Source organism: Sus scrofa, chromosome 4 (assembly GCF_054392235.1).
Source record: "Sus scrofa isolate SSC_HxYL_T2T_F1_AM1 chromosome 4, Sscrofa_HxYL_maternal_Yorkshire_Landrace_v2.0, whole genome shotgun sequence".
Classification (NCBI taxonomy): domain Eukaryota; kingdom Metazoa; phylum Chordata; class Mammalia; order Artiodactyla; family Suidae; genus Sus; species Sus scrofa.
Genome location: NC_139386.1, coordinates 87,588,902 through 87,613,332, shown reverse-complemented (window position 1 = coordinate 87,613,332; position 24,431 = coordinate 87,588,902). Strand labels below are relative to the sequence as shown.

The window sequence follows — 24,431 nt, the reverse complement described above, 5'->3', positions numbered from 1 at the left end:
GCCAGACCAGATGTGCAGGACATTGTTTTATCTATTGAAAGTCAAGCATCCGAGTTTCCGTCATGGCTCAGTGATTAATGAACCCGACTGGTATCCATGAGGACACAGGTACGATCCCTGACCTTGCTCAAGGTCAAGGATCAGGCCTCTTGGTGAGCTGTGGTGTAGGTCACAGAAATGGCTCGGATCCTGTGTTGTGGCTGTGGTGCAGGTTGGCAGTTGTAGCTCTACTTGACCCCCAGCCTGGGAACTTCCATATGCCGCAGGTCTGGCTCTAAAAAAATCAGAGAAAGAAAAGGAAGGAAGGAAGAGAAGCAAGCAGGGAGAGAGGGAGAAAGAAAGGAAATCAAGCATCAATCAGGAAGACACCCAGATGCTCTTTATTTTAAAGAGCAGCTCCTGACTACCTGTCATGGCTCAGTGGAAATGAATCTGACTAATACCCATGAAGATGCAGGTTCGATCCCTGGCCTTGCTTAGTGGGTTAACGATCTGGTGTTGCCATGAGCTGTGGTGTAGGTCACAGACGCAGCTTGGATCTGGCTTTGCTGTGGCTATGGTGTAGGCTGGCAGCTACAGCTCTGATTTGACCCCTAGTCTGGGAACCTCCATATGCCATGGGTGCAGACCTAAAAGGAAAAAAGAAAAAAAAAAAAAAAAAAAAGACCACTTCCGTTTATGCGCAAAACATTCTTATTATGTGGGTCAGATAAGGTTTACTTATCCCAAGATAGTATTAAGAACCTGCTACATTTCTGATTGATGCTTTTAGCTAATCAATTTATACTTACAGACTAATCTGATTATAGTTAATTCCAGAATGTTCAGTTGCTGATAATAAGATCCTTTACCTTTAAACGTCAGGGCACAGTTATTAAGATGAGCAGGATGCTCATCATTTTTATAGATTTTCAGGAAGTGAAATCAAGCCCAACATACCAGAGATGGCTTTTCTGGTTCATGAATTAGGGGTCACATATCTAAAACAGAACTCATCTTTCTCCCCAGTTTCCCTTCTCTGCTGGTTCTTTTTTTTTTTTTTTTTTGTCTTTTTGTCTTTTGTTGTTGTTGTTGCTATCTCTTGGGCCGCTTCCAAGGCATATGGAGGTTCCCAGGCTAGGGGCTGAATCGGAGCTGTAGCTGCCAGCCTAGGCCAGAGCCACAGCAACGCGGGATCCGAGCCGCGTCTGCAACCTACACCACAGCTCACGGCAACGCCGGATCGTTAACCCACTGAGCAAGGGCAGGGACCGAACCCGCGACCTCATGGTTCCTAGTCGGATTCGTTAACCACTGCGCCACGACGGGAACTCCTTCTGCTGGTTCTTTCTGGTACTTACGTTCTTCTAAGGGCCTGATGATATCTCTGCCCCCGAGCCCCTAGCATCCCATTTGGTAACCATGAGTTTGTTTTCTATGTCTGTGAGTCTAATTTGGTTTGTAAATAAGTTCATTTATTATATCATTTGTTTAAAATTTTATTTACTTTCTTCTTTTTTTTTTTTTTAGGGCCTCACCCTCAGCATATGGAAGTTCCTAGGCTAGGGGTCAAATTGGAGCCACAGCCTCTGGCCTACACCATAGTCACAGCAACGTGGGATCCAGATACACCACAGGTCGTGGCAACACCAGATCCTTTAACCTACTGAACGAGGTCAGGGATTAAACCTGCATCCTTGTGGATACCTAGTTGGGTTCATTGCCGCTGAGCCGCAACAAGAGCTCACCTTTTTTTTTAAGCTTTTTAAAATTTTTTTTCATTTTTTAAAGTTTTATCAAAGTATAGTTGATTTGCAATATTGTGATAATTTCTGCTGTACAGCAAAGTGACTCAGTTATACATACACACATATCCATTTCCATATAGGTTATCACAGAATATTAACTAGAGTTCCCTGTGCTATACATAGCAGGTCCCTACTGACCATCCATATCATGTACAATGGTGTGCATATGCCATCCTAGGCTCCTAATCCATCCCTCTACCCCATCCTTCCCCTTTGTTAACTATAAGTTTGTTTTTGAAGTCTGTGTGTCTGTATCTGTTTTGTAAATTAGTTCATTTGTATTATTTTTTAGATTCCACATATAAGTGATATCATGTGATAGTTGTCTTTTTCTGCCTGACTTCACTTAGTTTGCTAATCTCTGGGTCTGTCCATGTTGCTGCAAATGGCATTATTTCATTCTTTTTTTACGGCTAAGTAATATTCCATTGTATGTATATACTACATCTTCTTCACCCACTCCTCTGTCAGTGGACAATAGGTTACTTCCATGTCTTGGCTATTGTGATTAGTGCTGCAATGAATATAGGGGGTGCCTGTGTCTTTTTGAATTACAGTTTTCTCTGGCATATGCCCAGAGTGGGATTGCTGGATCATATAATAGTCCTATTTTTAGTTTATTAAGGAACCTCTATACTCTTCTCCATACTGGCTGTACCAGTTTACGTTTTCACTAACAGTATGGGAGGGTTCCTTTAGGGACTGGATTGTTGAAATTTTGAGTTTTGTAGGGTTTTTTTGGGGCCCTTCCTGCCCCCATCCACTACCTCTTCCCTTTTACCCCTCACTCCCACCCTGAGAAAAAAGAATGTTTGCTGGCTCTTTCTACATTGTTTCTTGCATCCAGCTTTTTGTCAGCCTTACTGATTCTCCATTTACCATTAAGTAATAACAAACTGTGTTCCGAGGAGTTTCCATTGTGGCACAGCAGAAACAAACCCAACTAGAAACCATGAGGCTGTGGGTTTGATCCCTGGCCTCGCTCAGCGGGTTAAGGATCTGGCGTTGCTGTGAGCCATGGTGTAGGTTGCAGACGAGGCTCGGATCTAACGTGACGTGACTGTGACTGTGGCCGGCAGCTGTAGCTCTGATTCAACCCTTAACTTGGGAACTTCCATATGCCGCCCAAGTGGCCCTAAAAAGACAGCAACAACAACAAAAACAACTGTGTGCTGAGACTGATGCAGTAACCCCTTGGCTGTTTCTCCACTTCCTATCATCCATCTTGCAGTCCACGCTTTCAGTCCACCAGGTACCTGCCAGTGCCTTTTATTTTCTCATTGAGAACAACGCTTGTCTGGAATTCCCTGGTGGGCTAGTGGTTAAGGATATGGCATTGTCATAGCTATGACCCAGCTTCAGTCCCTGGCCCAAGAATTTCCATATGCCTCTGGAGTAGCCAAAAAAAAAAAAAAAAAAAAAAAAAAAGAAGACCTTTGTTACAGCCACACTTCTGAATTCTTGGCCCTTTAAGTCATATTCCATTTTCACCGTCTGATCCGTCCATAACACTTCTTTTGACCTTTTCAGCTGGTCTTAAAGCTCACTGCCCACATTGTCTGGGCCACTCCTGTGAGATAGCATCCCTTATTATGGTACCTTTTCTCTTCATCTTGAATGTAAGCATTTTGAGGGTAGAGACCTGTCTTATACCTTTGTCCCTCACAGTTTCAGCACTGTGGTTTGCACTTAATAAATATTGGTCAATAAAAGGAGATCTAGTCCCCCCCCCCCTTTTTTTTTATGGCTGCACCTGTAACATATGGAAGTTCCCAGGATAGGGGTCGAATCAGAGCTACAGCTGCCTGCCTACAGCACAGCAACACCAAATCCCCAACCAATTGAGTAAGGAGGATGTGGGTTCAATCCCTGGCCTTTTTTGTAAGAGGTTTTTTGTTTTGTTTTGTTTTGTTTTGTTTTTACTGTTTCTTTTTTGTAAAGTTTTTTGTAAGGTGGGTGTTTTTTTTTGGTGTTTTTTTTTTTTTTTTTTTTACTGTTTCATTTCTCTTTTTCTTACTGGTTTGACCAAAGTGCTTTTGGGGTTTTGTTTTGTTTTGGCCATACCAAACCCAAATCAGACCTCCAGCAGTGACAATGCCAGAGTCTTAACCTGCCGAGCCACAAGGGAATTCCAACCAAAGCATCCTTAATCATTTCAGCAAACATATTTAGTTCCTGTGATGCGCTAAGTCCAGAGGGGTACAGAGAGACATACAGCTCATACCTGCCTTCAGAGGGCACTTGGGCTAATGAGGGAGGGGTTGCCGAGACCTGACAGTGGAAAAGTGTCGTGTAAGTCTTCATTGCTGGTTCAGAAATGCAGGGCAGAGGATGTTTGTAGATGAAGTAGGAAAGGAAAGCAGACCGGATGACAGAAGGACTTGCCTGCCAAGCTAAGAGTTTATGGTTTATTTCCTGGTAAAGAAAAGAGAGTGAAGGGTTTTAGGCAAGCAAGATATCAGACACGAGAGGCATTAAATAATGAAAATAGCCTAAGTTTTGAAATCAAAGCTGGGTTTGTGTTCTACCTCTAGGACCTGTGACGTTGAGGAAGTCACTAAGGTTTTCTGAGCCTCGATTTCCTCACTCTTAAAATATCTAGCAGGCAAATCTCACCTTACAGGGTGATTATGAGCATCCGAGCATGATGTTTCACATTTCTGCCCATCTTACAAGGTGCTGGGTTTGACAAAGTTACTTTGAAAAATGTGTTTCTTGGCTGGAAGCAGGTCTGAGGAGAGAGAGAACGTGAGAAGTGAAAGGGGCCAAAGGCTGAACCAGCAAAGGCAAGCAAGAATATTTTGGGGTTATCTGGGCTGTGTTCTTTTCACATACCCATGACTTTCCTGTAGGAAACCATTAATAGGGGGTAACTCACCAGATTAACTGATCTATGCTCTTTAGGTTTCTTCTATTATTATTATTTTTTTTTTACAGCCACATCTTTTTTTTAAATGGCCTCACCTGTGGCATATGAAAGTTCCTGGGCTAAGAGTCAAATTGGAGCTGCAGCTGCCGGTTCTTGCCACAGCCACAGTAACACTGGATCTGAGTCATGTCTGTGACCTACACTGCAGCTTGCAGCAGTGCTAGATCCTTAACCCAATGAATGAGGCCAGGGATCGAGCCTGCATCCTCATGGATACTAGCGGGGTTCTTAACCTGCTGAGCCACAGCAGGAACTCCTAGGCTTTTTTTTTTTCTTGATGCCTTTGTGTATATTAATGGTAAGCTTTGTGAATTAAGGCTGAAAACTTTGGATTCACTGAGGTAATCATAGTGTCAATCAGAGCTTTGATTTTCAAGAGTCAAGTGGTCTTGACTTTGACTCTGGATCCAGCACCTATTATCAATTGTGACCTTGGGCAAATGGCTTGCGTCTCCATTTCCTTATTTATAAAAATATGGGTTGTAATTGCAATATCTCTGGGATAGTGAGAGGATTAGAGGTAATGCACAAGTCTATTTCTTCAACTGAAATAAGATCGAACTCTGATTTCTAAACCTCTGTCTGACTTAGGTTTTAAACTTGAGATTTATAATATGATGTGGCATTTCATTCTGGATGAAGTTGCCTATTTTTTTGTTTTGTTTTGTTTTTTCGGTTTTTTTTTTTTTTTTTTTTTTTTTTTTTTTTTTTTTGCTTTTTAGGGACGCACCCATTGCATATGGAGGTTCCCAGGCTAGGAGTCCAATTGGAGCTACAGCTGCCAGCCTACACCACAGCTCACAGCAACGCCAGATCCTTAATCCACTGAGCAAGGCCAGGGATCTAACCCGCAACCTCATGATTCCTAGTCGGATTCGTTTCTGCTGCGCCACGACGGAAACTCCTGAAATCTTTATTATAGGCATGTTATGAAAAGTTCTTTTAAGAGTTTAGAACTTCTGCTTTTGAGAATAGCTCATATGTTCTTTTTTCTAATTGCAGTTTTTCCACTACTCCCAAGGGCAAGTGTATGCCGGGAATTATCCACCATTTAAAGATAGAATCAGCTGGGCTGGAGACCTCGAGAAGAAAGATGCATCAATCAACATAGAAAATATTCAGTTTATACACAATGGCACCTACATCTGTGATGTCAAAAACCCTCCTGACATTGTTGTCCAGCCAGGACACATTAGGCTCTATGTTGTAGAGAAAGGTATGGATGGGCCTTGAGTAGTTTTGCAGTAATAGCAGAGTCCCTTCTATCTCATGCTTGGTTAGAATTATGCTTCGGCTTTGCCTAGATACTCATGTTGCAACAGAACAAAGGGTGGGGGAAAAAATGTAATTGTAATGTATTCATGTAAGGATAACTTGATCCCCTTTCTGTACAGTGGGAAAATAAAAAAAAAAAAAAAATTATGCTTCGGGGTGTGTTTAAAGGAGGTATTTTTGCCAGACAGTTTTGCTCCCAGTTCCATGGGCCTGTGGCTCTACCAAACATGCCTTGGCGGGGGGTGGGTCAGAAACTCATTCCCACTGGAGTGGTTGATTTCTCCATTTATATACCCTCTGTTTGGAATATTGATCTGATTCCAGGAGTGGGAATTTTTCAGTGTTCATTAGAAATATGACCAAATTCGGAGTTCCCGACATGATGCAGTGGAAACAAATACGACTAGGAACCATGAGGTTGTGGGTTCGATCCCTGGCCTCAGTGGGTTAAGGATCTGGCGTTGCTGTGAGCTGTAGTGTAGGTCAAGTGGCTGTGGCTGTGGCATTGGCCGGTGGCTACAGCTCTGATTAGATCCCTAGCCTGGGAGCCTCCATATGCTGCGGGTATGGCCCTAAAAAGACCAAAAAAAAAAGAAAAAAAAAAAAATTCTCCAGGAAGAAGTTTTAATGTTGGCAAAATGTACAGCTGTTTCTTGCCCTTTTTTGAGAATCATCAGGAAATGCAGGTCCTGGTGTTTCATTTTGAGATAAAATCTGCTTTGTTGGAGAATAGATTGGGATAAATTCGCATCCCAAGTTTTCTTGGATTTTAGAGCATTGAGAGGAATTATATGTGTAGAATGTTTTTAGTTCTGATGAATATTTGTATGTCATCAGTTAGATATTAAGATCTTATAATTTGGATAATAAGAGTGTGTGGTAATTGGTAAAGAGAGACATTTGTAGGTTTTTTGGTTTTGTTTTGTTTTTTTGCTTTTTTAGGGCTGAACTTTTAGCATATGGAAGTTCCCAGGCTAGGGGTTGAGTCGGAACTGCAGTGCCAGCCTACGCCACAGCAACGCCAGGTCCATGCTGTATCTGCATCTTACATCACAGCTCATGACAAAGCCGGATCCATAACCCACTGAGGAAGGCTGGGGATCGAACCCACATCCTTATGGATACTAGTCAGGTTCATAACCTGCTAAGCCACAACAGGAACTTGATATTTGTTTACTAATTTAATAAAATTCCATTTCTTCTCTCCATAGCAGTGTACCTTAAAACAATTTTCTTCTTTCTCTGTAGAGATTTTGCCTGCGTTTCCAGTTTGGGGGGTGGTGGGCATAGTTACTGCTGTGGTCCTGGGTCTCACTCTGCTCATCACTATGATTCTGGCCGTCCTCTATAGAAGGAAAAACTCTAAACGAGATTACACTGGGTAAGAAACTCTGCTTTTAGGGGGAAGGGTGGAGGGAAGGTAACAGTGTTTATGAAATTTCTGTATGTTTTATAGAATTGTTTTAAAGAATTGTGGAAAATTAGCTACTGTTTGCTCTTAAGTGGGAACTGAGCCATCTCCTTAGAAGGTGTTCTGACATGGGCCAGCAGAACTCAGTGGCCCGCTATTAATTATGGAGGATGACACCAATCCCTGTTTCAGTTTCTTTTTTAAGTTTGGTGAAATGGATTGCTGGTAGTCTGTGCTTGAGTTCCATCCACTCTACAATTAGTTTTTGTTTTGTTTTGTTTTTGCTTTTTGGGGCAGCACCTGCAGCATGTGGAAGTTACCAGGGTGGGGGTCTAATTGGAGCTGCAGCTGCCAGCCTAGCAACTCTGGATCTGAGCCACATCTGCAACTCACCTCACAGATCACAGCAACGCCAGATCCTTTAATCCACTGAGTGAGGCCGGGAATTGACCCACATCCCCAGGGATGCTAGTCAGGTTCGTAACCCACTGAGCCACAACGGGAACCTCTTGCAGTTAGTTGTTATTAAGCCACAGGTATCACTTACTCAATGTGAGTTTAATTTTAATTTCTTGGTAATAATGTCATGAGGTTCTTTTCAGTCAGGTAAACATAATGTATAGTTATAACATATAAGAAAGTTTTGCTGATAAATGGCCCTCACCTGATGTCATGAGGCAGAACTTTTCTTGTTTGTAGCTTTATAAGCAGTTTTATTGCTTTGAGGATTCTCAAATGCACGGCTGGACTCATTAAAGCTAGGATAATAAGAGTTTAACACCAAAATATACCGGCAATAAAGAAAAGTAGATTTGCTTTTTGTCTGCAGCTTCTCAAAAGAAAACACGTTTGAGCATAGGGTGTGTGTGTGTGTGTGATCGAAGGACTTCTCTTTTCACCACTTCAGCCAGAAAGCTGGCCCGTGTGAGCTCTGTAGAACTCATGTGGTAAGACTGAGAGTGAGGCTGGGTGTCAGATGATGTAGCACGAGCTGTGTTCAGGGTGCACGGAAGGGACCATGTTCTGAATAGATTGCATGCTCCTGACTCCCTGGCTGGTGGTGGTGGGAACCTGTCCCTTTGGACTCTGCTGCTCTACTTTCTAGCAGTGCTGTGTTTTTATGAGTTTGAGTATTTGAAGTCAGATATTACTTGCTTTGAATGTTTCTCTTCTACTGACTATACCTGCCCCCTTGCATGGTGAGTGGTTTACAGTGAAATATAACTGGAGCGTTGGTTTTCAACTTGAAACTAATCCAGGGTGGTGTCTCAGTACTTCATGCTTTGGGGGTTAATGAAGGCACGGAAAAGTGTGCCTTCAAATCCTGCATGGCATCGTGAATGCTGCTATTCTTCTTACTTTGATTTTTCTTTTTCCTCTCCCCTGCCTTTTCTACTTTGGTGTGCTGGGATCAGATCCTGCTTATCTTCCACTTCTTAAGAAAAGCTGACATAGACGACACATTGGGACAATAACAGGGCTGGGTCTCCTCTTCCACTCCCACTAGACACATGGTAACTAATTGCATTGGCCGATGCTGTTAATATTCATGTGTATGTATGCAGCTCATCTCCCTTGTTGACAGCTAACCAGCTAGCTATGCGCTAACCCAACAGCTATCATGGTTTGTCCACAATATATCATGTGTCTGTATTAGAAGCATGTTGAGTGTACCAAACCAAAGAAATTGGGTTGTCAAGTTACATGGAGGTTTTATGGTCATTCTTCATGTAAAATGCCTGTGTGTGTGTCTTAGTTTTTTGTATATATAGGAATTGGTTGTTGTTTTTTTGTTTTTGTTGTTGTTGTTGTTTGTCTTTTTGTCTTTTAGGGCCGCACAGGCAGCATATGGAGGTTCCCAGGCTAGGGGTTGAATCAGAGCTATAGCCACTGGCCTACACCACAGCCACAGCAATGTGGGATCTGAGCTGTATCCGCAACCCACGCCATAGCTCATGGCCATGCCAGATCCTTAACCCACTGAGCAAGGCCAGGAATTGAACCTGCATCCTCATGGAGGTTAGTTAGGTTTGTTAACCACTGAGCCACAACGGGAACTCCAGGAATTGTTTTATTGAGTGAGACCCTCTTGGTGTTAGACTACTCAAACCGTTTTGGTTTGAGGTAATAGCCTTGTTTCAGAGAAGGCGCAGTTTGCAGAAGGCACAGTATGCTTTGGTCTTAGTAACAACACTTTAAATATAATTCTCCCCATACTCCTAAGATTTATTATTTACTGTATTTATTTATTTATTTATTTATTTTGGCTTTTTGCCTTTTATCTAGGGCTGCATCCGCGGCATATGGAGGTTCCCAGGCTAGGGGTCAAATCGGAGCTGTAGCCGCCGGTCTGTGCCACAGCCACAGCAACTCAGGATCCGAGCTGCATCTGCGACCTACACCACAGCTCATGGCAACACCGGATCCACTGAGTGAGGCCAGGGATCGAACCCACAACCTCATGGTTCCTAGTCGGATTTGTTAACCACTGAGCCACAATGGGAACTCCCGCTCCTAAGATTTTTTAAAAAGTACGTCATAAAGGATTTAAGCTCTGTTGCTGACACATCCCATTAGGGATTCCCTAATGAGTTACTTCCTGGCATCCACTTTTGCTGACTCATTTATGACAAAGGGCTTGCTGCTAAGACCCCTGTGTCCCTGAAAAAGTTCAGCCCAAGTGATGTGGCATTCCACAGTTGCTTATCATTTCACAACTTCCCAGATTTTCTTTGGTTTGGTTGTGGAATTGGTGGGGAAGCAAATTCTAGGGACCTAGGGAATGGAAGGAATGAGATGAGCCAAGACTATGAGCCTAGATCTGTGTCTTTTATTTTGGAAACATATTCAGAAGTTTACCTTTGATGATCACAAAAGCAAATTGCTATTAAGAATGTATAGCTTGCTCCTTTAAACTTTTATCCCATCTGAGGATTGAGGCGGGGTAAAAGACAAAGTAGCAAAAGGATACATGTTCATGGTAGCCAGAATCCCATTCAGCATATATCATTATTGTAAACTGGGGGCGAAGAGGTTGTACTTCATTGCTTTCTGTACCTCCCCAAGAGTAGCTTCCCTGACTTGGAAGAATTAGTGTCAAGGATAAAAAATAGTTTCAAGATATGTGATTGTTCTTGTACTCATTGTTTTGTTTCGTTTTTATGCATCTGTTACTTCATCTTGTCATCACTTGCATTTCTGTATTTTTTTGTTTCCATTTATTTTAATTTTTTTTTTTTTTTTTTTTTAACATTTGTTCTCCAAATCACCAACTCATCAGCTGCAATACATCAGAGAACGTGTCACCAGTTAAGCAGGCTCCACGGAAGTCCCCCTTCGACACAGAGGGTCTAGTAAAGAGCCTGCCTTCTGGATCTCACCAGGTAACAGCTGATTGCAGCTCTGCCCACTGTACCACGCTCTGCAGTCTAGTGCTGTGTCTCATTCCGGGGTTGAAAAAGAATACTGAGCTGTGAGAGACAGGGCAAGAGAAGCAAGAGGGAATTTACGGCTGGTTTAGGAGGACCATGAGAACATATGTGAAGAGGAATCTGACTTGTAGAGGTTTCCACCAAACAACATCTAATACATTGGCCCAAGTGAAGTCAGGCAATGGCTTTGTCAGATGTAAATGATTCTTCCTTAATTGCTCGAGGAAATAAAGCTAATGAACTAGATTCTATACTGAGGTACTCTATAAGCTAGGGAATTCACAGGGAAAAGTTGATCTTGGAATCAATAATAAAACAGAAAAGTTATTTTAGGTGAATTCTTTAGAAGTAATTGAAAGTAAGCATTTATTGGAATAATAAGTAGGCTCAATGAACAAGGAAAAGGCTTTGGTTTCTACTTCTTGGAGAAAGTACAGAGAAGATATAACTTTTATTTGGAACCTAGCATAGAATCTAACATTGTGGTTAATATTGTGTTTTGGCCATGCTACTGTAACTATGGTTGTGACATGGCAGAAACTCCATAGTTTAGTACCACTTCTGTTCTTCTAGGGTAGAAAACATAGAAGGAATTTGGCCAGATAAAACTTTGCTGTGAGGAGAAGGGATTGGGGATGTAGCGGGCAGGTGGATTTAAGAGAAAGTAAAGAGTAACTGTTTTGCTGAAGAAATACCCCCAGTCTTAGTCCACAGTTGTCATATGTGATGAGGAAACTGAGACACTGTAACATGAAATTACTAAAAGCAGAGACCCAGTTAGTGACAGAATTTGGACCAAAACACAGGTTTCTAGGCAACAGCATCTCTCACAGCATCAGGCTCCTTACTGTTCCTAGTCTGTCCATCTCTCTCATTTTTTTTTTTTCCAGTCTCCCTCCCTCCCTCCCTCTCCACCCCCCCCACCCCCCCTGGATTACATAGTATGTCTCAGATACCTCAGTTCACTAATTTGGATTGTGAATGGGAATAGGGTTGAAAATAAAGGCGTTAGAATTACAGATAGGCCTAAAACCTACAGAAGCCTTGGAAACTTTCTTCTGCCCTTAAAGTGCCATGAGAATTGTTCTCCTATTGTGAACAAACTCGGTGGACGGGGACAGTGAATTTTGGACATTGGAAAACAGATTGTGTAGCACCGTGATCCCTGAGAAAAGGGAAACAGGGGAGCTCTGTGTTTGCCCTGCTTATTCTTTCATGTGGTTTCCAGACTGCAGTGCTTGGGGCAAGCTCAGCTGTCTCACTGAACTGAGGATGGAGAATTCAGAGTTGGGGAGGCCAAGGTAGCTAGGATTTATGAGGCAGAGTACTAGAGAGGAAGAAACTGCACAGAGAGAGCAACCCTCAAGGTCTGGAGTGGGTCCCCCTGAGCCTTTGCTGAATATAGACTTGTGTATGCATGGGTAAAAACTCCAAGACCAGAGGGAGAACCACCTGAAAAGCAGTAGGTTTTACAATGCCTGGAACTTACACACAGGACTGGGAAGAGTCTGTGTTCCTAAAAGCCAGAATGAAGAGGGCTTCTTACATACAGGATATTGGTTGAGTCCTCAGAATGATCATGCCTTGGTAGTGGGGCTAAATTTTCTCTGGATCCACCATAACAAGGAAGCTTTTAAAGAATCAAAATAAATTTCTAAGAGTAATTAGTACCCACTACCAAAGCATGTCTGTCTTACTTTCATGCCACATTTTGGATAGTTGCTATTGCTTCTTCAGATTTACTAAACTTTTCTTCTATAGTGTCTCATCTGTTATTTATGCTATCCAATGTTTTTTGTCTTTTTTTTTTTTTTTTTTTTTTTTAATTTCTAGAAGTTCCATTTTGGTCTTTTTTACATTTCGGTTTCTCTCATTATGCTAAGCTTTCCTTTATACCCTTAAGTTTATTTATAAGATTTATAATACTTGATTTAAGGTCTTTGTCTCTGAATTGCATCATCTCTGTCATTTCTGGGCTTGTTTCTAGTGATTGACCTTTCCTCTGGGTTATGTGTTTTGTTTTCCTCCTTCTTTGTATGCTTGATAAATTTTAACTGGTGCCAGACATTGTGAATTTTTCATTGGTGGATGTTGGATTTTGTCGTATTCTAGAAGGAATGTAGCTTTGTTGATACTTTGATGGAGCTCAATGAAGTCCATTGCAGACTTCTGACCTCCCAAGCTGAAACATAATACATTTGTGTTTAGAAGGTCTAAAATTATTTTTATTCTCTACCATCAAGCTTGAGTGATAATCTGGTTGGGTAGGAGACCAGTTTGGAAATCATTTTCCTTCAACATTTTGAGGCTGCTGATTTTTCTAGATACCAGTGTTAAGAAGATGATACTGTTCTGATTCCTCCTCCTCTGTGTAGAACCAGTTTAATCCCTCTTCTCCTAGAATCTTTTTTTTAATCCCCTGTGCTCTGAAATTTTACGAAATTGTTACTGTTCTCAGTGGTCTCTTTCAATCTGAAAAAGTATGTCCTTCAGTCTTAGGGTTTGTCTTCCATTATTTTTTGGAAATTTCTTCCCATTTTCTAAAATTCTCTTTTGAAAATTTCTGTTAGGAATTGGATCATCTCCCAGAGCAAACCTTTAGTTTTTTTTTCCCTGTTTTGCATTTTTTTCTTTCTAGAGAATCTGCAACTTTATTTCTGACTTTTATTGAATATTTAATTTCTGCTTTTTATTAATTTTCAGGGACTGTTGTTTATTCTGATTCTGATACCCCATACTTGCTTTCCTTGGATGCATTGTCTTACCTCTCTGTGCAACTAATTTTTTCTTCTGTTTTTTATATATATTTTTTTTTTCTTTTTCTTTTTTTTCCTTTTTCTTTTTAGGGCCGCACCTGCAGCATATGGAAGTTCCTGGGCTAGGGGTCGAATTTGAGCTACAGCTGCCGGCCTACACCACAGTCACAGCAATCTGGTTCTGAGCTGGGCCTGTAACCTATACCACAGCTCATGGCAGTACCACATCCTTAACCCACTGAGCAAGGCCAGGGATTGAACCTGAATCTTCATGGATACTAGTTGGGTTCTTAATCCCCTGAGCCATGACAGGAACTCTTATATGGGTTTTTTGTTTGTTTGTTTTTATGTTTTCTTCTGTTACTGGGTTTTGCTGTTTCTTTTGAATTCCCTTTTTTTTTTTTTTAATAATTTTTGTCATTCATTTATAAGCTTTCCTCAAATGCCCAAAGCTCCCTGGATATCTGTTTATATTGAAGGCATTCAAATCTGATCACAAGCTCTTTTTGCAGAGATGGAACTTACTGGGTAGTGGGCTTCACTCTTTGTATAAAGTGCCAGCTGCCTCTCATTGGGCAACCTCTCTTGTCAGTTGCTGAGGGGTCCTCTCTTGTGGAATAGTCAGTTTCTCAGAAGTCCTCTGATTCCATGTTTGGGAATGGAGCGAGGGGAGAGGAGGAGAGGGCTCGCTGCTCAGTAAGCAGACTTGCCTGCCCTGTTTCCAGTGCCAAGACCCCACCCGGCCTTGCCTGCTGTCCCTGAGTCAGAGAGACAGCTCAGCTCACCTGCAAGTAGATCCCCAGGGTTCTGCCCAGGCCTGACTCTGTGGCATTTTCTGGAGGTTGGTGAGAAGCAATTCAAGCATCGCGTCAATCTCGATGATCATTTTTCAGCATTTGCAGTATGACACCAGGTCAGCTTTGAGAGGAAAGCTGTAGTGTTTCTCATTGTTGAGTCCTCGGTTATTTCCTTTGCACTCAGCACAGGCCCCTGAAGGCTTCACCCTCTAACTTGTTTGCAAGTCAGGGTTTTTCGTTCGGTGACATGTACCTGGAGGACCCTTTGTCTTACTTTTCATCAAGTCATAATGTACCTTTTATATACAGTTAAATGTTTTTTTGTTTGTTTCGTTTTGTTTTGCTTTTTAGGGCTGCACCCACAGCACATGGAGGTTCCCAGGCTAGGGGTTGAAGAGGAGCTACAGCTGCTGGCCTACACCACAGCTCACAGCAACGCTGGATCCTTAACCTTGATTAAGGCCAGGGATCATACCCACAACCTCAGGGCTCCTAGTCAGATTCGTTTCTGCTGTGCCATGCCGGGAATTCCACAGTTAAATTGTTAGATATTTTCTGCCTTCCCTGTTTCTGGAACTTATAAAGCCTTTGCCCATCAGCACAAGACTTGGGAGTGGACTGCGTGATCTCCTTGCAGATGTATCTTCCAATTTTCTGTTTCATTTAGGTTTGCATTCAGTGTTCACCTTACAGCAGGGGCTGCTATCCTAGGGTTAAAAACATTTGCTTCATATACTCCACAAAAATTCCCAGCACCCCAGGGCCTTTGCTGATCCTGGTGTGTGCTCTTACTCACCATCACAAGCCGCCCTGAGGAGGCGTATTGGAAAACCTGTCAGAGCACCAGAGGGTTTTGTGAAAGTTGCTCTCACCAGAATCCTTTTGACACACTCTGTCTTCAGATTGTTCCTACTGAGGAAGAAAACTGACTTGACCCGATATGTTCCTCGTATGATAGAATTTATGAGATTGTCCTTTTTATAAGTTGAGCACAACCAGATGTAGCAGTTGTTCTGACGGTCTAATCATTCCATTGTATGCCGTCTTTGATCGCTCCTCACACATGTGAGTGCTCGGCATACGTGCAGTGTGAGTGGAACCTGGGAAATGCAGGGATGAGCATCAGCCAGTCCCTGCTCTCCAGAACCTCAGGGTCTCCTGACTTGTTCAGATCATTTTCAGGCATTTCCCTGATATGGGGAATTTTTTTTTCTCTACATATCCTGACAATCTTGAGGAAATCTTCATATTTAGATAAACATCTTAGTGTTTTAAAGATTAGTGATGTCTTACAAACTAGTATTGACTCTGGCGTCCCAGTAATGATTTTAACTTGCAAAGAATTCTGTAATTTTTTTTCTTTTTTTTTTAAATGGCCACACCTGCGGCATATGGAAATTCCTAGGCTAGGGGTTGACTCCCTCAGCCACAGCAATGCCAGATCCAGGCAGCGCCTGAAACCTGTGCCAAAGCTCATGGCGGCACTGGATCCTTAACCCACTGAGCAAAGCCAGGGATCAGACCCTCACCCTCACGGATACTAGTCAGGTTCACTACTGCTGAGTAGTGATGGGACCTCCAAGAATTCTTTTATTTCCACAGCTCTTCCCTCATCTTTGAAATGCTGGGTTGGGTAGACCCTTCTCATTTTTCCATTTCTAATTATAAGGGTTCATGGCACACAGTGCCTTATAAGGAGAAATTTAGGTAGTTGCTGCCCACGTACTGCAATCAGATCTGTGTAATGGGGGCATGGTAGGAATGTTTGCAGATTATCCTTTGATGCTTTCTTCCAAGGGTTCTATCGTGACATGTTTCCTGATCAGCTTAACGTTCCATTTTCTACCTGCAGGCATCATCTAATAGCATTAGTCATTACTCTTTAGATGAATAAATAACTCCAAGTTATTTTATCAAAAGAAGAAAAAGAATATTAGTGCTCCAGGAAGGAAATTTAAACATGAAAGATGAAACATAACAGCCAGGCAGGCTATTAAGTGTGCTATATTACTCATTTGTCTTTGGCCCACTTTTTTTTTTTTTTTTTTTTTATCGGAAGACAAGTCACAGAAGACTTGACTAAAACTACCTTTAACGATGAGAGGTTTACTAACTCACAGGAGGTCCCAAAGCAGGGTACTTCTATGTTCATTATTTCAGTCATCCAACAGTGTCATTAAGACTCAAGTTCTTTCCATCTTGTTTCATTTTCTGCATATTGTCTTTGTTCTGGGGCTCCTTCCTTCAGCCTCTGAATGGCTGCCATGGTTTCAGGCAGCTCATGAAAAAAGCTACCTGCAGAAAGAGCTGAATCTCCTTGTAGGCAGTTTTTAGTATGGAGGAAAAGTTTTACCTGAAGTGTTCCCCCCACCCTACCCCCCAGCAAATGTCTCGTCTCCTTGGTCGGAGTGGGTCACACACTGATGCCTCTTGCAGTCCTCTGCAAGGGGACAGCAGTTATGACTGGCCTCGTCCCTGGAGGCAGGGGAAGGTGGGTTCATCTGCCTGTGCGAAGGGAGGGTGAACACCAGACCCAATTTGGGGCTTTTCCAGCAAACAGAATGGGAAGTTGAGTTGGGAAGGGTGTTAGGTAAGCACTTTCTAGTTTGGAGTATTCTGACCTTAGGGAAAAGATAAATACAAATTTTTCTTTGTAAAGCTTTGTCTTGAATGACATTGGTTTAAAATAAATTTTCTGTATTTACCTGAGGAACAGTTGGTTTTCTAGATAATTTTTCTACATGCCTTTGTACACAGAAGGCATGTAGTCTTGGAGGACAGTGAATGCAATAGTTGTGCGTTTGTCAACTGTAGTCCATAGGTAGGTGATGTTTCCAGAAGTACGTCATGTGCTTGAACTCATTTAGACCTTACAACATCCCTATGAGGTAATTTTTTTTACTGTCCCAATTTTACGCACAAGGAAACTGAGGCTTAGTCAGTTGTGTCACTTGGTCAAGATTAGTAGTTAGTGGCAGAGCTGGAGTTAGGCAACTGTGTGGCTTTAAGATGTGTGTACTTATTCTTTTCTGCCTGTTCACTTTCCAATTTCATTTTGATAATGTTTCCTTTCTCTCAAAGAATGTCACAATACACAGATGTGTTTCATAACTATATTTGGTGATGTGAAATGAATACTGAAAATGTGTTTGGTGAATAGTCAGTGAGCACATGGTAAAGGCAGATGTTCTCTTAGTGACACGTGTGCTAGGGTGTCAGACGTGGTTGCTCTGCTGCCTGAAGGACAAGGTTCAGATTCTGAAGAACTACAGAGACCATGAAAAGTGTACTTCAGCACATACCATAGTAGCTTCTGAGTAATTAATATGTGTTTAGAAGTCACCTTGCTTTCCTATAACCTTCTCTTCCTGGACTGTCCCCACACTTTCACTAGTATGTTTTTATATGGGAATAAAATGCATGCAAGTGGAGTTCAGGAGTAACTTATCTCTTATTGGAACTAAAAGAATAAACCTAAGTCAAGCAATTCACTTCTTGAAATATTTTCAATGGTAAGGACTATTTGTATAGTAAATAGTTGGGGAAAATGTATAAGTAAGGGTAATTTTTTACTTGGTTGTTGTAATTCTTTGTGGCAACGTCAAAAAAAAAACAAAACAAAACAAAACAAAAAACAGAGGTGTTCCCTTTGTGGCTAGGCAGATTATGAACCCAACTAGTATCCATGAGGATGTGGGTTTGATCCTTGGCCTCACTGAGTGGATTTAGGATCTGGCACTGCTGTGAGCTTGGTGTAGGTCACAGATGTTGCATTGGCTGGCAGCTGCGGCTCCAATTCAATCCCTAGTCTGGGAACTTCCATATGCCACAAATACAGCCCATTTTTAAAAAAAAGAGGATGAGGAAGAGTGAGTGTCAAGCGGTTTACAGTAAAAACAGCTAGGTTAGTGTAGGTGGTGGTAATATTGTTTTAACTCTCAAACACCCAAAAGTAAATGTCTTGGCAATGGCACGTTTGCTTCCAAATTGATCTTGGTTCTCTGGCCCCTTCTGAAGTCTTGAGTGGTCTCCTTCGCCTTCAAAGTAGCTTGCAAATATCCCTTGGAACAAGACTCCAGAGAGCTGTTCTGGATTGAACTAGATCTATCAGCAGATCCCTGATCTCAACTCACACCCCACATTTCCTCTAGATCCATTATTTCATCCACCCCTTCATCCAACACCTATAGTCTTCCAAATATTGTTAAAGTCATTTAACTAACAAAGCCCCTGACCTTATGACCTTGTTACATTCTAAGGGGGAAAGAGAGTGAGGACATCAGATAGTGGGAAGCAATTTGAAGAAACCAAATCCATCAATAGGAAGGGGTTCCTTTTATCATTTAATGTTTTCCCAGTTACTTTCCCACAAATGCTTGTGTTCTCTTGCCATGAAAGACGGTACTGTCTCACATGAAAGACCTTGCTCGTGTTTTAACATTTTCTGAGTGATTCAGAGATTATTCTGTCATTTTTCTTGTTTGCTCTCTCTGTTCTCTTTCTTTCCCATTCCCACAGTGTATCAATTATCTATTGCTATGTAACAAGCCACCTTAAAAGATAGTGGCTTAAAGCAACCACCCTCTATTGGGCTCCTGCTCCTGTGGGCAGATCGTCTGGTCTGGGGCAGTTCAGCTGACCTCTGCTGGCTCACTGGTGCATCCTCAGTTGGCTGGACAGCCTGAAGGGGTCTCACTCATAGGCTGATAATTGGCAGGCAGTTGACCAGAGAGACAGAGGACCACAGGGCCATGTGTCCCCCTCAGCCAGCAGGAAGCTTGGGCTTCTTCATATGGGGTGGTGGCTCTGCAGTTGCCAAGATCAAGAAGAGTGGAAGCTGTAAGGCCTGCTGGGTATGGAACTTGCGCATGTTACTACTGCCACATTCTGTGAGTCAAAGCAAGTCACAAGACCAGCCCAGATTTAAGGGATTCAGAAGTAGGTTCATGCTCTTGGTGGGAGGAGTTGCAGCATTAATATTTAGGGTGTAGATGCAACAAAAGAAAGAATTTATAGCCATTTTTACAATCCATCATGGGGCATGAACCCCTTCCCCCATGAACTAAAACTCCTCATGGTATAAGGTCTTATTGTCAAGGAAATTACATAATTTAATTTTGGTGTCTTTCCTGTTGGAAATGACTGTTACCAAGGATTAGTTAACTTACTAGAAGATACTTCATACTTTCATTGTTTTCATTCTTAGTAGTAGAAAATAGGATGTGTGGTTTTTTGAGTGACATTTAACTTGCAGCTTTCTGAGATGAATATAGAAGGTCTCAGTTTGATTCAGTATTAACAGCGTGATCTGTTGTATTACCTATGTCAGGCCTGAGAATATCACACACTGATTTTGCTTGATTTACTTGATGGGTTACCTCTGTGTACTTGCAAGTATATTTGTAGAGCAGGCTGTTCATGATGAGACTGACGTGTATTGAGTGCTACCTGTCAGATACTGCTTTTGTTTAGATATCATCTCATTTAATTCTCACAAAAACCTTAAGAGGTATAATACTGTTGTTAGTGCTGTCTTACAGGTGAAGAAACTCATGCTCGGGAATTTAAAAATACTCCTGAGACCACACGTGTAGTGCTCCCCAGTGCTACTGTTACTCAAAAAGAATTTCTCATGCATGTAGATTGTGGATCTGCTAAAGTTCAAATGGGTCTAGCCCCTGGGTGTAATTTATGACTCCACTTTTAGGTCCACCACTGTTTAGCCCTTATAGCTGGGTTTGTTTCCTCTGTAGAAGTTGGGGTGCCTGAATTCTGCAGGATCCCGTTATACACACTAAAGAATGCAGGTTGTGGTGTTTCTAGATGGGAGTGAGGATGGTTGTTTTAAACCACATGCTTTTGGCAGTTGAGCTCATGATTTCAAAGTTGAAAGCTTAAGCACAAGAGTAGAGTATGCAAGGAGAGTTTCCCTGGATTGGGAGAAAAGTTGACTTTGGGTTATATTAAACTTCACACCAGGGCTATGTTGTTGTTGTTTACAATTTTAGAATCTCTGGGTTGGAAGTCTTTAAGGACTGTGAAGTGCAGCCACTTTTCTGATATTTGAACCCCCCTCCTTCCCAAAGAGTCAAAGGATTTGCTCTCCCCAGGCAACTTTTCCTTGCTATCCTGGATGGGACCCTGACGGGTTGCTTCCTTACTGCTGAAGCTAAGAGAACCTCTTCCACTCTAGTCCATCTGGAGCTTTTCCTTATAGCTCCATAGATTGTGGCTTTGGTTTTTTTGTTTGTTGTTGTTTTAAATTTTAAAACAGGAAAAATGGTTTGGTTTTCTTATCTTAGATATCAAAGAAGCAATACTTGGAGATCGTGGTATGGCGCAGTGGGTTAAGAATCTGACTGCTGCAGCTTGGGTCCCTGCAGAGGTGCAGGTTCAGTCCCCAGCCCAGCACAATGGGTTAAATGATCCTGCGTTGCTGCAGCTGCAGCTTGGATTCAGTCTCTGGCCTGGGAACTTCCATATGCTGCAGGTGTAGCCATAAAAAAAGCAATACCTTTATTGCTCATGATACGATTAAACTAAAAGAATTGCACTGTAAGATACATGAAAGAATGTTTGAGGTTCTGGGGTTCTCTCGTGGCTCAGTAAGTTAAGAATCTGACATTGTCATTGCTGTGGCTGTATCTACTGCTTAGGCATAGGTTCAGTCCCTGGCCTAGGAACTTGTACATGCTGCAGGCATGGCCAAAAAAGAGGAAGAAGAGAGAGAAAATATTTGAAGTTTTTAAGTACCTGTTTGTATAAAGTGACCAGTTCAAATCGATTGTATTTTGGAGTGGCACCGAATATGTTAGATTCTTGTTCATTCTGAAAGTCATGATTTCAGTAAGTCTCAGGTTGGTAGAAGTGCCCATCTTTGTCCTTGAGACTGATCCCAATTGCAAGAGTTGAGGAATTCTGAGACAGGTATTAAGCTAAAGGTAATCCCTGAGAAAGAATATTGTTATAGATTTTAAAACAGATACAAAAGTAGATAGGGGAATGTAACAGATCTCTGTGTACCCCCTTGAACAATGACCAGATATACTCAATGTTGTTTTATTTTATTTTTATTTTATTTTTTGTTTTTTTGCCATTTCTTGGGCCACTCCCGTGGCATATGGAGGTTCCCAGGCTAGGGGTCTAATTGGAGCTGAGCTGCCAGCCTACACCAGAGCCACAGCAATGTGGGATCCGAGCCACGTCTGCAACCTACACCACAGCTCACGGCAACGCCAGATCGTTAACCCACTGAGCAAGGCCAGGGATCGAACCCGCAACGTCATGGTTCCTAGTCGGATTCGTTAACCACTGCGCCACGACGGGAACTCCTCAATGTTGTTTTAAAGTCAATCTCAGAGGGGAAAAAAAGTCAGTCCGGGACATATTGTTCCAGAGTTTGCTCTGGAACTCTAACAATATCACTTTAATCATTGCTTCTGTCCCTGCACCTAATGGGGCCACTAGTTTTCAAAATGTCTTACTTCTGCTTCTCTTCTCCAGGGCCCAGTCATATATGCACAGCTAGACCACTCTGGCGGACATCACAGCGACAAGATTAACAAGTCAGAGTCTGTGGTATATGCAGACATCCGGAAAAATTAAGAGAAGACCCCAGTGACATCCCAACAAGCAAGAAACAAATCCAAACTGGACTCTTGTGCAGAAAATGTAGCCCATTACCATGTGTGGCCTTGGAAACGTGGACAAGAACAAGCACATGTTTATTCATAGAGGGAGAAAAAGATTTGTATAAAGGAGATGTATAAATATTCTATTTAATCTTCCTGATGAGAGGAGCCAGTGTTGCATGATGACGGGGCGGTATGATTCTACGTATGTGTAAATTGTCTTGCTGTTTTTGTACTTCCCTTTGGGGTCACTTACAATTGAGGAAATTCAGACACATTCCTGTCACCATCACTTAGATGTGGTCTGTCTTAATGGAGACTGTAGCAGCTCTTTTAGTATTCTAATAGACATGGCCTTTTAATCTAAGGGCTTAACCCACCTTAGGATGTCCTGTGGTTGGAGAGTGGCGATACTATGGTGGAAGCACCTTCAGGGTGGCCTTTGACCTAGCGTGCCCCCTGTTTGGTGGTGGTTTTTAGAAAACATCCATTCTCCATACCACCTGAGGACAGTTTGAGAATTTTTATTGATGTTTTTCTCTCTCAAATACAGGGCAGTTTTTAGCTTTCTATGTTGTGTAGACAATAACATGATGCCCTTTAAGCATATTATGTCAACTTGTGGATTCATAATAGCGTGGAACCAAAGCCAGAGGCCACTTCCTTCCAGGTGTTTTTCAATCAACACCACAGACATAATCGACATAGAGAACCCAGGCCTGGCTTGAGGGGTCCTGTACCATTGGAGAGCAAAAAGTATCAGTTATATTCTTTGCTCTAGTTCTTCATACTGGTAACAAGTCCTCAGACAGCCAAAGGAGCAGTGTTTCATTTCCTTCTGAGAAGGCAGAAATGGGATAATTCAACTGCCAGTCTCTAGTAGCCCAGAGCTCTCTCTAGAGAATCTTTTTTTTAATTTTTTTTTTTATTTTTTTATTTTTTGGGCCATGCCTAAGGCTCATGGGAAGTTCCCAGGCCAGGGATTGAATCCCTGCCCAAGCAGTGACCCGAGCTGCCACAGTGACAAGATCCTTAACCCACTGAGCCACCAGGGAACTCGTAGAGACTTAAAAAAAAAAAAAATGGGAACTGAGAAGAGATTCCCAGCATTTTTTTTTATTCCTTTCTCCCTTCCTTCTTTCCTTTTTATTTCACCCCCTCCCCAGTTACATGGTATTGAGAAACAATAAGATGAGGAAAAATATAGACAATTTTGGCATCCTTCTCGGTAACATTTTTTCCCATTGACTATGCCCGACCCACATCTCAAACCTATGTGTTTTTTTTTTTAAACTGGGGATGAAAAGCATGGTAAAAATCATTAAACACTTACGTTGTCATTTCCCCATTTTCTGGATGATTTTGTTTTAAAATAATTTTCTTCATTTGAAATTGAAAACCCACAGTTATGGGAAGAATGTAGCAAGCCCACATTCTTGATATGTAGTTTCCTCACAGTCATTTTTTATAGAGAAAAGTGGCTTTCTCCCTTTTCTCCTTTTCTCAGCAGGTCTAATAAATCTATACATTCCTAACATGACCTGATAGCAAGAGCCCTAATTTCTCTGCATGTTTGTGAAGCTGCCACCCAGAGCACCAGCCTACACTCCCGCTAATCAGTTGTCAGCGGGACACCACCCCCGTGCACCTCCTTCTGGGCATGACCACTCAACCAGATACCTCAGACTTTATTTGGCCTTCATCACCCTCCTCCACCAGGCAAGAGTGGGCCCCTACCGACTCCCATTCCATGACCGACTTGTCTGAAGGAGCTTCTCACACGTGGGGCTTTTTCAGAAACTACTCCCACCGGCTCCTGTGGATCTTTGGCCCTTTTGGTCCCGTGACTCACCATCTTTGTCCCTGGCCACAGATGACAACTGTGGTGGTGCTTTCAAATGCCAGGGCTGTCCTTTCTGTGTCTAATTACTGGCAGAGACCTCTTAAAATTACACAAGGTTTTTCTAAGGGGGTGGGGGGAGACCTAAAAGGGATTACTTAAGATTAAAATGGCAAGCTATCTGTAGTTTTTCAATGGAAAGGGATCCAGCTCCATAAAAAAACCATCAAGTTCATGATTTTCTTTTTCAGTTGTACTTTTGTGAATATTTTAATACATCTTTTTCAGCTACTGGATTGTGTTATGTGTTCCTTTTTAATCAAGTGAGGAAGAGATCAAACCCTTTTATTTATCCCACTCCAGCCATACTGGCTTCTTATTCTTCAGAAACACCACTCATGAGCCTGCCTCAGGCTCTTTGCACCTGCTGCTCCCTCATCCTGGAATACACATATTTCTGTGGTTTGCTCCTCACCTCCTTAAGTTCACATGTCACCTTCTCAGACCTGTGGTACATTAAAGAGCAATCTCACCCACCCCCAGCTCTCCCTAAATTCCTTAACCCTGCTCAGTT

General features: G+C 42.2%; 1 protein-coding gene across 6 annotated transcripts in view; it reads left to right on the top strand.

Moving 5' to 3' along the window:
* The window catches only part of MPZL1 (myelin protein zero like 1), an 83,361-nt gene extending 59,213 nt beyond the window's left edge, over positions 1 to 24,148 (top strand). For 2 of the 6 annotated variants that reach the window (XM_085022509.1, XM_005663141.4), the window contains exons 3-6: positions 5,719 to 5,932; positions 7,240 to 7,372; positions 10,683 to 10,785; positions 21,890 to 24,148. In XM_085022509.1, the coding sequence (XP_084878635.1) occupies positions 5,719 to 5,932; positions 7,240 to 7,372; positions 10,683 to 10,785; positions 21,890 to 21,991 (552 nt within the window). In that variant the 3' untranslated portion in view covers positions 21,992 to 24,148. The remainder of the gene's footprint in view (positions 1 to 5,718; positions 5,933 to 7,239; positions 7,373 to 10,682; positions 10,786 to 21,889) is intronic. The other 4 variants (XM_085022513.1, XM_013996806.3, XM_085022510.1 and 1 more) reach the window with 3 other exon arrangements.
* Positions 24,149 to 24,431: the final 283 nt, after the last annotated feature.